Source organism: Crinia signifera, chromosome 9, assembly GCF_055691185.1.
Source record: "Crinia signifera chromosome 9, ASM5569118v1, whole genome shotgun sequence".
Lineage (NCBI taxonomy): Eukaryota > Metazoa > Chordata > Amphibia > Anura > Myobatrachidae > Crinia > Crinia signifera.
The window spans coordinates 48,952,365-48,965,696 of NC_139225.1; the positions used below are offsets into that span (position 1 = coordinate 48,952,365).

A 13,332-nucleotide genomic window follows, 5' to 3' on the forward strand; every position below is an offset into this window, starting at 1 on the left:
CTCCCATAATAAGTAATAATGCCAGAATAGACACTATTGAAATAGGGGTACTCTTTACCTAGCACGGCGCCCATCGCGGGCATCGCATGCACATCGCATGCCATTTGCGATGCGACCGACGCGATGCCCGCGATTTCCCATAGAAAACCATGTTAAAAATAGAAATCGCGTCGGTCGCATCGCATGCGGCCAGAAAAAGCATGCAATGCGACCGACGCGATTACCGCGATTTTCCATAGGGAACAATGTTAAATGGGTCAATGGACCCGATTTAACATTGGGAACAATGTTAAATGGCCCACAGATCCCAAATAGCCACCCTGGGCCCCCCTTAATTGTTAACGCCACCCCACGATCAACGTGAACCCGAAGCGTGGCGAGCGCAGCGAGCCCGCGAGGGGCGGCGGTACGCGTCCTCCGACCTTTTCATACCCCCACTATCCACGTCGGTGTGGAGTCGAGAATAGATAGTGTGGCGAGCGCAGCGAGCCACCGAGCCCGAAGCGTGGCGAGCGGACGCGGATACCTGTGAAGCCCGCAAAGGGACGCGTTTACCTGTGAAGGTATCCGCGTCCCCTCGCGGGGCTCGCTGCGCTCACCATGCTTCGGGCACTATCTATTCTCAACTCCACGCCGACGTGGATAGTGGGGGTATGAAAAGGTCGGAGGACGCGTACCGCCGCCGCTCGCCACGCTTCGGGTTCACGTTGATCGTGGGGTGGCGTTAACAATTGGGGGGGGCCCAGGGTGGCTATTTGGGGTCTGTGGGCCATTTAACATTGTTCCCAATGTTAAATCGGGTCCATTGACCCATTTAACATTGTTCCCTATGGAAAATCGCGGTAATCGCGGCGATCGCATCGCATGCGATTTTTTGTCCGCATGCGATGCGATCGACGCGATTTTTTTACCTGCGATGCCCATGATCAAAATCGTGGGCGCCGTGCTAGGTAAAGAGTACCGAAATAAGCAAGGCTTGTGTAAGGCAGTGGGCACAGATGTATAAGGAAATTCATGTTTCCTCAAGTCATTGCCACTGCTTCCTTTCCATATCCTGATTATCGGCTTATAGGATGAGAGATTACCTCCATTGAACTCTGGCAGTGGAACACAATGTTAAACAATAGTGTTGGCCATTGACCATGGAGGTTTTAGATGGTTTTACCATGGTTGTCCACCATTTGCTGTTGTTGATATCTTAGTGTTGGGATGCAAAGCACTAGTTCTGCCCCTGTGACAAAAATGTGTGAAGTGACGCCCCCAGGTTTTTAGTGTCTCGTCATGGGCTAGTCAGTGAATAAGCAGTGATGACCATTGGTGGGTGAAAATATTGATGGTCCTCCACTGCATTGTCATCAACCCTTGATGGTCTTTCACTGTTCCACCAATAATGTTTCTGGTCACACACTCCTCTCTAATAGGCTGAGAAGACCAGTAGCAAACTGCCGTCATGGAAGGGGTCTATGTTTTGTATGCTAGCCACAAGCAGTGGGCATGGGGTATAATAATACATCCACCACCAATCAACATGTGCTGGACGGTTTACTATCTGACAGTCTGCATACAAAGGGGTGAATGTGGTGAGTATTCTGTTTTAACCACATAAGACATCTGTACATAAGATCAATGTTCTAGTATATTTTGCGGATTAACTCTCCAATGCACTATTACAGCTGATTTTTATGTACAAAAGGCACAGATGGCAAACAATAAATCTCCAGCAATGATATTAATGGGAAAATTGTGCTCACATGTGAAACAGGATTTAATAAGTTTGTTGTGTTACCTAAACAACAAAAAGCATGCATGGCAACATTTCACATTCTTAAACCCAAATAATTTAGTAAATGTACAAGTTTTCCTCATATTTTTCAACCATTTTGTTAGTCCCGGTAAGCATATGACAGGCCGCCAAAAGCAGGAAGACCATCCACCTTTACCTGTGTAATACATGGGTCACTGCACTTTGTGGTAAGCATAACTCAGTTGTCAACTGTAACTAAACTATACCCTGGTGCACTTTCCTCACACCATAGACTCTCTTCCTTCATCCTGCATGTGACTAGGTTTCACTCCTCTTCTGCAGCATACACACAATAAAAAGTCTGACACATTGTGGCTGAAAAGTGAGCGGCAAGGATGAAAGTACTGGTAGAAAAGGAGCATGAATGAGATTGCAGCACAGTATCCAACCAACAACTGTAAGACAAGTAGTGGGGAACAAAAATACTCAAATCCATCTTCTTTATAATAGTACCAGAGTAAAATGAGTACTGCATTTTCAATTAATCTAAAAGTATAGTGGACGCTTAATCTTCCCCAGTTTTGGGATTGATCAATAAGGTTCCGGTCTGATAAATTGAGTTGGACTGCTGACCAGCAAAACATATTGATGGCAGAGTACAACAAAGTCATTGTGCCCAGAACAGTCACTGTGCCAATCCGACTAAAGTTTTTCTCCACATTCTCTGGAAGGCTGTTTCCACTCTTCCAGAAGTAAACCCATGGCAGGAGGAAGAGAGCCACTAAGTTCACCATGATCACAATGGCCACCCAAGATTTAAGTGCAGAGCAGAAAAGCACCAGCACAGTGACACGGGTAGCGATCTCCAAACACCTCCATAAAATGATGCAGAGGAAAGCTGGTACACTCAGACGCACTTTGTAATCATCGTATTTGATTTGCATTGCCAAGACATTGAGGACCAAAGCACCATATGTCGTGGACGCCAGAGACATCGCCATAAGGACAGCTGAATGGAAACAAAGAGAACCATGCTGAGCTAATACATTAAATTGTTTATAATAATGGAGAATAAAAATAACATGCACAATTTCACCATCTATTGATAGAACAACCATCTCCTCTAGTCCCAAGTAGTCTCCTTTAAACCACTAATTCAAGACCTCTCACAGTCTTGTCATTTTCACCTCAAAAATATTTCCAGGATCAGACCCTTTCTCCCTCATTATGCTACAAAGACCCTCATCCACTCACTGCTGATCTCCAGATTGGACCACTGTAATCTCTTCCATCTTGCCTCCATGGCAAAGGCCACTCGCCCCTCCAATATATCCTCAATGCTGCTGCCCAGCTCTTTTTCGTCTCTAAACTAACTATGTAAATCTCCCCTCTCTTACGAGCTGGCTCCCTTTTCCCTTCAGAATCCAATTTAAGCTCTACACATACACTTACAAAGTCCTCACCCATTCCTCTCCAACTTATATATCTGACATTATCTCTCTTTACACTCCCACCTGCCCTCTTCATCCACAAATGCACACTGTCTCTCCTGCTTACCGGTGGCTTCTTCCCATTCATGCCTCCAAGATTTTGGAAGTTGTGCTTCTTATCTCTGGAATTCTCTAACCCTCCCCCTCTCTACAAACCTTTAAATGGGCTCTCAAGCCCCACTTTAATTAAACCCAGCCATCTCTCATTCTATTCTTCTGTGTTACTCCTGTCTGCCCCTCCTCTTTAGAATGTAAGATATTATGAGCAGGGCCCTCTCTCCTCATGTACTTTTCTTGGAATATACTGCATATATCTTTGTCACCCTAATATTTACTTCTGCGTCCTGTCACTTGATACAACTGTCTTTATTTTCCATATACTTGTCCTATATTGCCTTTTACTGAAAGTCATTGTTCTCTTGTTTTTGCTTTTATGTATTGTTAGACGTTGTGGAACTCTTGTGGCACCATATAAATGATAATAATAGAAAAATTATTTACTCTTATTCGCCACTAGCCATAGAGTTTTAAACATATAGTTGTGTTCTAGTCCACTAGACAGATCGAAGGAGATAGAGAAATTCTGAACTTTTGTAAAACCAGAGGGAACATTTTAAGTTATATATTTTGAGGTGGAATGGGATCATGAGCTAGCTCGCCTCTAAATTCTATAGAAAAAAACAAAGATGGTTAGTAATAGTTCAACAGATAGTACTTTCTCTGCATGCAAAAAAAGGATAGTATTTGTCCCACTATAGGATTGCAATATGGCTTGTACAGATGTACAAATATACACATAACAAATACTTAAAAGCTGCCTTTGTTCCTAACTTTAAATGTGTCCAATCATGGTTTTAAACTTAGACCATTACAGTAGGTGGCTGCAACATCAATACATTTTCTGAAACCAAAAATGTCATCAGTAAGAGAAGTATGCCTTCAGTATTTTAAGGTTTACAATATTAATTTAATGGGCACATTACAGCACTACAAGTGTGACTTAAACCACAGTTAAACCCATCATCCATGATATGCGTTGTGCCATGTCAAAAGGAAACGGGCTACCATATTTTATGGTTTATTAATGCATTTACCTCTGCACTTTGGATTCATATAATATGTGGCAGATGTACCAAGCTTTTGAGTGTGATAAAGTGTAGAGATAAAGTACCAGGCAATCAGCTCCTTTCATTTTTCATGCACAGTCTGTATCATGGCAGCTGATTGGTTGATCTCTCTCCCTTTAATTACTCTCCAAGGCTGAGCACATATTCATAAAATGAATAATAATAATAATAATCTCCCCAATATGTCTGGTACATCATCTCACCTCGAGCAGTTGGGACATATCTCTGCAAAACACAGACATACAGTTGAAGGGTGAGCTGTGGTGTCGACCCCAGGAAGGCTTGAATGACAGCTGTGCGCTTGAAGGCATTACGGTGTGTGGCCAATCTTCTCAAAGAATGCCCTACCTCCTGTTCTTCTTCTTCAGCCTGCCCCCAGCCTCGTAAATGTTTTTTCCTTGAGATGCTCACATATGGCTCCTCCTCACGCCCCATCTGACAGTAAACTATTAGTGCCTCCACGCATCTAAGGGACAGTAAAGTGGTATTGTTACAATAATATAGATATACTTTGGATTACTTATAAAATATACAAGAATGACATTGTGAAATATGGAGTGAAGGATTATAAAGTCTACATGAATGTGAAATATATATGAAATTCACAGATTCGATTAAGGTTAGCTTAGTTTCCCTAAGCCAGGTACACAATGGTCAATATGCTGTCAGACATATCAGACTGGCATATCGCTCAGCGTGTCTTATTATTATTATTGTTTATTATAAGAAGTCACAAGGGTTCTGCAGCGCCTAACAGGACATTGAAGCAATTTTTAGGTTTGCATATATATATATATATATATATATATATATATATATATATATATATATATATATATATACACACACACACACACACACACACACACACACACACACACACACACACCGGGGGTAGTTCGGCACTCCTGCTGATTTTCTTAATGTCCCGCGGTGCCCTCCTTGGATTAATAATCTCTGGGAGCCCTATAACCCTGAAACCAGGTGTGAATAAGGCAGGCGGCACTCCAACGAAATTAGGTGAAGAAAATATGCTGTTTATTTCATTGCAGTAGTTGCCTACGTTTCAAGACCGAAGTCTTTTCGTCAGGGCGTGCAATATCCAAAGAATAAAGGGGATGCAGTTAAGATCCCGGCGGTCGGGATCCCGGCGTTCAGAATCCAGACGCCGGAATCCCGACCGCCGAAATGCCGACACTTTCTCCCTCCTGGGGTGTCCACGACACCCCTGGAGGGAGAATAAATTAGTGTGGCGAGCGTAGCGAGGCACCGGGCCCGCTGCGTGGCGAGCGCAGCGAGCCCGCAAGGGGGGGCGATCCACGTCCCCCCCTTGTCGGCATTTCGGCTGTCGGGATTCCGGCGTCGGGATTCTGAACGCCGGGATCCCGACCGCCGGGATTCAATACTGAATCCGAATAAAGTGCTCACCTTGAAAACGGGGCTTGTCTGACCCCAAAACGTCGGCATATTGAGATTTTTACAATAAATTCTTTTTTTCACTTTTGAAGTCTCCTGAGTGCCACTGCCCATCCACTGCTGCTATATATATATATATATATATATATATATATATTATATATATATATATATATATATATATATATATATAGTAGTACTCAGCTCAAACAGACACTGTCACTCCAGCAGTCTTGGTGCATACATCAAAGGTTTATTGGGTGAACCGACGTTTCGGGGCTCCAAACGCCCCTTTTTCTTTTTTTTCCCAAAATATTTTTATTGAGCCTCATAAAATAGAATAGTGGTACAACACATCCAATCATGGATGATGACATTGTGATAGCATCAATGAGGATCAAAAACATTTTCTAACATTTTCTATAACAATTCACTATATAAGTGGAAGGAGGAGTACTCTCCCAAGATATTCAAGAAAGTATAGCTGTAAATGATTCCATCGATAATTCTCGACAGGTAATTTCGGGATGGACTCTCCATTTATTGACTCGGCTATATTAAATGCCCCTTTTCCAAGGTGCTCCTTTGGTCATGGCTAGCCATGGCTATTCTATTGTTCTCAGCTGCAATACAATACGTATTGCAGCTGAGAACAATAGAAAAGCCATGGCCAAAGGAGCAAAGATGAAACTTGCTCCTACTATTCTAAAAAAAGCACATGTGGAGAGAGGGCCCTGCTCGTGAGAGCTTACATTCTAGGGGTGTATGCGCGATATGCACACTACCCAGGTCGCTTGCGATAATGCTTCGCTAGCAATACTATGCATGTTTCTCCTTGTCACTCTAGTGTGTACCTGGCCTTAGGATAAGTTATTACCTGCTGAATTTACACTGAAAATATGGCATCATTGGTACTAGCACTATGCAAAATCATCTGTTTTGCCAGCCTATCAGTGACAACCTGACAGCTAACCCTCCCACCCCCCAGCTCCTAAACACAGGCCACACCTAGGTACCACATTTTTGTCTCCCAGAGAGAGAGAGAGGGGGCGGGAGAGAGAGAGAGAGAGAGAGCGAGAGAGGGAGAGAGAGAGGAAGAAAGGGTAGAGGGAGAACAGAAAGAGATCGAAAGTGCTCCCCTGTGACCCCCCCCCCCCCTTGGTGAATTTGGGGGGGTGATATCTTGTTTCCCCAGCAGGTACCACCCATAGGCCGTACCTCACAGACCTAGTGGGAAATCCATCCCTGCCTAAACACCTGTATGACTTTCCCTCACAGTGTAACACAGTGTACTACAGCACCCCTTCCCCTGTAACCTTATGTGTCAGAACCCCCTGGCTGCTTATCTCAGCACCACAGTCCATCATGCAGCCTAATGTGCTCAGACCTACCTCAGTCTATGTCCCCCAGGCTAAAGTATGCAGATTAAAAGAGGAAAGAGGCGGGTACCAGATAAGGTATGCGGTTATTAGGTAGAGAGTGTCTACATTACCTGATCTAAGTGATGGGAGCTGCCAAACAAAGTCAAATCAGTTGTGCTGGATAGAGGATTCTTAGTGACTGACCACAAATTTCTCTGTCCAGTTTATTGTGCTTCATTAACTCAGGTTGATTCATGATATGCCTCAGTTTGTATTTGTGATGCATGCAAAAACTGCAGAAGATTCTCAATGCAAACATACATGGGATGGTGACTGGTGTTTCTAATGAATTGATCTTTCATAGCTTAATGGCTGAGACTGCAGTAGTAGTAGTAGTAGTACGTTTATTTATAAGGCGCCACAAAGTGTCCGCAGCGCCGTACATAGCAAAAAAAAAAAAAAAATTACAAGGTAACGTACAGGGTGTGTAGAAAGATACAGTATAAATAGGGGTATAGCTGGTAGAACTAAAATCAGCATCAGTTCAGAAGTAGGTGTCAAAATAGTCAAGGAGACCGAAGATGAAGTAGAGGAAGGGAAGAACAGGACAGGAGCACAGGTGAGGTAATGAGGTAGGGTGAGTACGTGAGGAAGGAGGGCCCTGCTCATAAGAGTTAACATACTAAAAATAGGTGGGTGGACGAACGAAATACAATAGGATAAGTAGGAACGGAGGGGAACGGAGGCAGGATAGGAGGATCAAAAGAGGTTAGGAGGAGGGATAGGCTAGTCGAAAAAAGTGGGTTTTGAGGGAGCGCTTGAAGGAGGTAAGGGAATCAGATAGCCTGATGGGTGGCGGGAGGTTGTTCCAGTGCAGGGGGGCAGCGCGAGAGAAATCTTGGACACGGGAGTGGGAGGAGGTGATTAGGTGAGAGGTCAGTCGGCGGTCAGCGATGGAGCGAAGAGGACGGGAGGGAGTGTGGATAGAGATCAGTGAAGAGAGGTAGGGAGCTGTGGAGGAGGAGAGAGCCTTGTAGGTGGTGGTGAGGAGTTTAAAGAGAACTCGGAAAGGAATGGGGAGCCAGTGAAGAGATAAACAGAGGGGGGAGGCGGAGGTAGAGCGGCGGGAGAGGAAGATGAGCCTAGCAGCAGCGTTAAGAATGGATTGGAGAGGTGCGAGGCGGGTGAGAGGTAGCCCAGAGAGAAGGATGTTGCAGTAGTCAAGGCGGGAGATGACAAGAGAGTGAATAAGAATTTTGGTCGCGTCAGTGGAGAGGAATTGTCTGATGCGTGAGATGTTGCGTAGGTGAAAGCGGCAAGACTGTGAGAGAGCACGAATGTGGGGGGTGAAAGAGAGGGAGGAGTCAATGATGACACCGAGGAAGCGCGTTTGGTCGGTGGACGTGATCTCGGTTTCACCAATGCTGATGGAGATAGTGGGAGAAGAGGGGATGTTCGGGGGATGGAAGATTAGAAGTTCAGTTTTAGCCATGTTTAGTTTCAGGAAGCGTTGGGTCATCCAGGCTGAGATGGCCGTGAGGCATTCGGAGACCTTGGACAGAAGTGATGGGGATAAGTCGGGGGAGGAGAGATAGATTAGGGTATCATCAGCATAAAGGTGGTAATGAAAACCATAGGAGCTGATGAGGGTGCCCAGAGAGGTGGTGTAGAGGGAGAAGAGGAGAGGGCCAAGGACTGACCCTTGGGGAACACCGACTGGCTGGGGGGTAGTAGGAGAGGAGGAGCTCGGAGTGGAGACGGAGAAGGAGCGATCGGAGAGGTATGAGGTGAACCAGGAGAAGACCGTGCCAGTGATGCCAAAGGAGCGGAGGGTGTTGAGCAGGAGCAGTAAGAAAGATATACCCACCAATCAAGCAAATTAACACCATTGGAATTTTGTGGGGTATTGCAGTTAGCACAATGGTAATACATTGAAAGCACGTACTATCAGGAATATTAAAATGGGCATATGATAAGGTCCTTTTAATACACAGTCATATAAGAAAATGCGGTTGGCAGGTTGACAATAAATAGGTTGAAAGTCAATAGGTCGACACACGAAAAGGTTGACATACCTTAGGTCGATATGGTCAAATGGGTGACAATTACAATAAGTCAACATGGAGCTATGTGAGGGGACGCAGTAAACTTATATGGTGTCCATGTCCATATGGGTCAACATAGACCCCCAAAAAACTCTGAAAAACCCATGTCGACCTTTTCCATGACGACTTATTTCCTGTGTTGACATTTTGGCCATGTCGAGCATTTCCATGCTCCGACAAATGACCTTAATTGGGTCAACTTAATGAACCATACCCCATATAAGCATAGGACATCATCCTAGAATGATTAAGTGACATTGTCACCAAAGAAATAGAATAATGTAGTGAATCTCGATATTATTTTGCTTGCAAGAAAAGGGTTGTGACATGGGTTGTGACATGGCAACACTTGCTGGCATTGTAATTTACTGGGATGAGCTACAAAGACACAATTCAGTATGAATCAGATGATCAATCAGCAGCCGCCTGGTAGCAGGCAGCCACTGGGAGACTGGACTACTCTGGGAGCATCCCAGGCATTCTGGGAGAGTAGTCAAGTATGTTAGATGATTAACTAATATTAATTAATCAAACATGTTGCAGTACACTAGTCATTCACAACATATTTTATGTAAACATTAAATACATAAGGGAAAATAAATGTATAAATGATGAGTTCACGTCTATGATCACTGAGAAGTACAACATACACTCTACAACACACGCCATGGTCTGTTTCCTCCCACGTCAGCAGCACACGCAAGGGGGGATGTTATGTTTGCCTGAAGTCATAGTGGCCTTATCTGGGGGCATCCTGAGATGTGTCCGCCCCCTCATTCACACATAGGCCCAGATTCTCTAAGCTTCAAAAGTGATAAAATGGAGAGCGATAAACAGCCAGCCAATCAGCTCCTACCTGCTATGTCACAGACTTGTTTGAAAAATGTCAGGCAGGAGCTGATTGGCTGGCTGTTTATCAATCTCCATTTTATCACTTTTGAAGCTTAGAGAATCTGGCCCTATAATCCTTGCGGTGTTTGGGTGCATTGCACATTTGCGTAATCGATGCAAAGTGTTTCTAATTACATCAGTCCTATAGGGTCATTGTTAATTGAATTCATTTAGTCTGTTCCTAGAAATTTATTTATTATTATAACAACCAGTCAAAAAAACTGTACAGCTTAAACAACATTACCGTGTCCTACAATATTTCTTGCAGACGTTCTTTAGCAACAGCACTAACATTCTGAGAAGTTTGGGGTGAAGCGACCAGATCCATTTTACAAAGCAGGGGTGTATCGCTTCTGTTTTGTTGACATGCCTCGTCAAGGGTCTCTGAGTAATCTTATGTGACCGGATAGGATGGTCAATCGGAGTAAGCTTTGGCCTATAAATACTGACCGAGGTCTGCAACCATCATGAGTAGTGAATGATGGACACAATGGTGATCTAATGATGGGTCCATCTTTATCATGACAGTGTGGCCAAAAAGTCTTATCTAATTATTCACATGATGTATAGTTCAAAATAATTTGGTATATTTTTTTCTTGAAATGCTTTCAGAACAGCTTGTTATTATCTATCAAAAAGATAAGAGCAGTTTCTTGTGATTAGAGAGGAGCGGGTCCGGATCGCCGGGATCCGACAGATCCGGATATGGTGATCCGAGTCGGCCCGGGAGTTCCTGCCTGAATTCCGGACCGAAAAAGAGGCAAAACGTCATCATCGCGCTGTCGGATTCTTGCGGGATCTGGATTCTATATAAAAGACGCACGTGCGCCCCGCCATCTTTACTCCAGCATAGGAGAGGGAAGAGGGTGGTTGTGCTCTGTGCTGTGCTATAATAATAATATATTATTTTGCTGCTGCTCACTCGATTAGGGTCTGCAGAGGCTGCTGTACACAAGTCCAGTGTACAGGGGCTGCAGTGGCCAGTGTACAAGGGGCTGTGTTTAGTGTGACAGGGCTTGTGTCCAGTGTGACAGGGCCTGTGTCCAGTGAGACAGGGTCTGTGTACAGTGAGACAGGGTCTGTGTCCAGTGTACAGGGGCTGTGTCCAGTGTACAGGGGCTGTGTACAGGGGTTGTGTCCAGTGTACAGGGGCTGCAGTGGCCAGTGTACAAGGGGCTGTACAGGGGCTGTGTTCAGTGTGACCAGGGGAGCCGAGAGAGGGGGGGAGCAGGTACTAATTACCCGGGCCCAGGCTTGCTGAAGGGGCCCCGCAGGTTCGACCCCTCCCTTCCCCCTCCGTCCCTCCCAGGTATCAACAGTAGCACACACTTCTACAGCATGTGCTGTTCTCACTGACAGCGTGAGAGGTCATGCGTTTTTGAATGGTTAGCTCTCTGTGCACCTATACTCAGGGGCGGATCCAGGATAAAATGACAGGGGGGGGCACCATGATAAAAGAGGGTTTAGGTGGGGGAGGGGCGGTGTTAGTGGTGCCTAAGAGAGCGGCAGAGAGAGGGTGGGAATGGGATTAAAAATAGGCCCTGGCATTTAAAGTACGCAGGCCCACCATGGTGACAAAAGTGAAGGATGTAGTTGTGCTCCGGAAAATGGGGTGTGGCCACTCAACAGGGGGCGTGTCCTTGAGTGTAGTGTACAACACCATATACAACTTTTATTATGCAACAAAATACTAGACCCCATTATACTTGCCCCTTACACATGATGCCAAATGGAATGAGCCAAAATTCACATAATGCCACATGGATTGAGCCAAAATTCAAATAATGCCACATGGATTGTGTCAAAATTCACATCAAGCCACACGGATTGAGCCAAAATTCACATAATGCCACATGGATTGAGCCAAAATTCAAATAGTGCCACATGGATTGTGTCAAAATTCACATAATGCCACACGGATTGAGCCAAAGTTTACATAGTAACACACGGATTGAGCCAAAATTCACATAATGCCAAATGGATTGAGCCAAAATAAACATAATGCCATATGGATTGTGTCAAAATTCACATAATGCCACATAAATTGAGCCAAAATTCACATAATGCCACACGGATTGAGACAAAATTCACATAATGCCACACATATTGAGCCAAATTTCCCATAATGCCACACGGATTGAGCCAAAATTCACTTAATGCCACACAGATTAAGCCAAAATTCACAATACGTTTCATAATCAGGAACATTGTCCACCAAAGGCGCGCATTAAACATTTACACCATAATGTCCATTACACGTTAAGTTACACGCCATTATGTCCATTATGTATTATGTCAAACACCATAATGCCTATTAAAAATTATGCTACATAAGTGCTGCTTATCTACATGCTCATTGCCAAGGGTTCCATGCTCATTGCCAGAGGTTCCATGCTCATTGCCATGTGGGATTACATGCTCATTGCAAAGTGGAATACATGCTCGCGGTAAATGGGGGACAGCCGCCAGGCAGAAGTGATAGCCACTGACAGTGGCAGAGCCTTACTGTATTCAGAGCACTGCAGGTCCTGGCTATTTGAAATAATACACCTTTCACACCAGAAAATGCATTCCCAGGTTGGCCCCTTTTACACCAGCCTAGTCCCTGCATTTTCTGGTGTGAGGGGGAGAGAAAACCACCCCTCCCCCCCCTTTAACCAGTTATCTTATTTAACCGGCTATATCTTCGGAACCAACTGATCCATTTACATGCGACAAGTATCATATTGAAGAACTTTTGAGTGGGCTTTGAATGATTTTGGTCCAGTGAAACTGGAACTTTTGGTTCCAGAGTAATCTGCCCTCAAAGAACAAGAACAGCCATGAAATTACATTTCAAAAATAAAAAAATTAGTTTACACGTAACTATTGACCGTTATGGACCAGCCTGGTATCATATTGAAGGCCCAGCGATTTGGAATTGAATGAGATCAACCACAAGCTTCTGTGATGCCAGAGGGGGAACTGGCAGCCGTCGGAACCGGGTGGGGGTCGGAATTAACGGGTCCCATATTATCCTATGGGGAAAAAACGTTACAGCTTTGCCAGGCGATATCTCTGGTTCCCGGCGGGCTAGAGACACGGGGCTGGGCTCGTTGGAAAGCCCTGGTCCTCAGCTACAAAATGAAATGACAGGGGGGACACGTGCCCGGGTGCCCCCCCCTGAATCCGCCACTGCCTATACTAGCAGCAATACTA

General features: G+C 44.8%; 1 protein-coding gene across 1 annotated transcript in view; it reads right to left on the reverse strand.

Annotated features, from left to right (window-relative positions):
* Positions 1–813: 813 nt before the first annotated feature.
* LOC146035536 (endoplasmic reticulum membrane adapter protein XK-like) overlaps positions 814–13,332 on the reverse strand; it is a 31,632-nt gene continuing 19,113 nt past the window's right edge. The window contains exons 2-3 of the mRNA XM_083159043.1: positions 4,565–4,827; positions 814–2,753 (exon numbers count right to left, since the gene is read on the reverse strand). Of these exons, the coding sequence (XP_083015169.1) occupies positions 2,026–2,753; positions 4,565–4,827 (991 nt within the window). The 3' untranslated portion in view covers positions 814–2,025. The remainder of the gene's footprint in view (positions 2,754–4,564; positions 4,828–13,332) is intronic.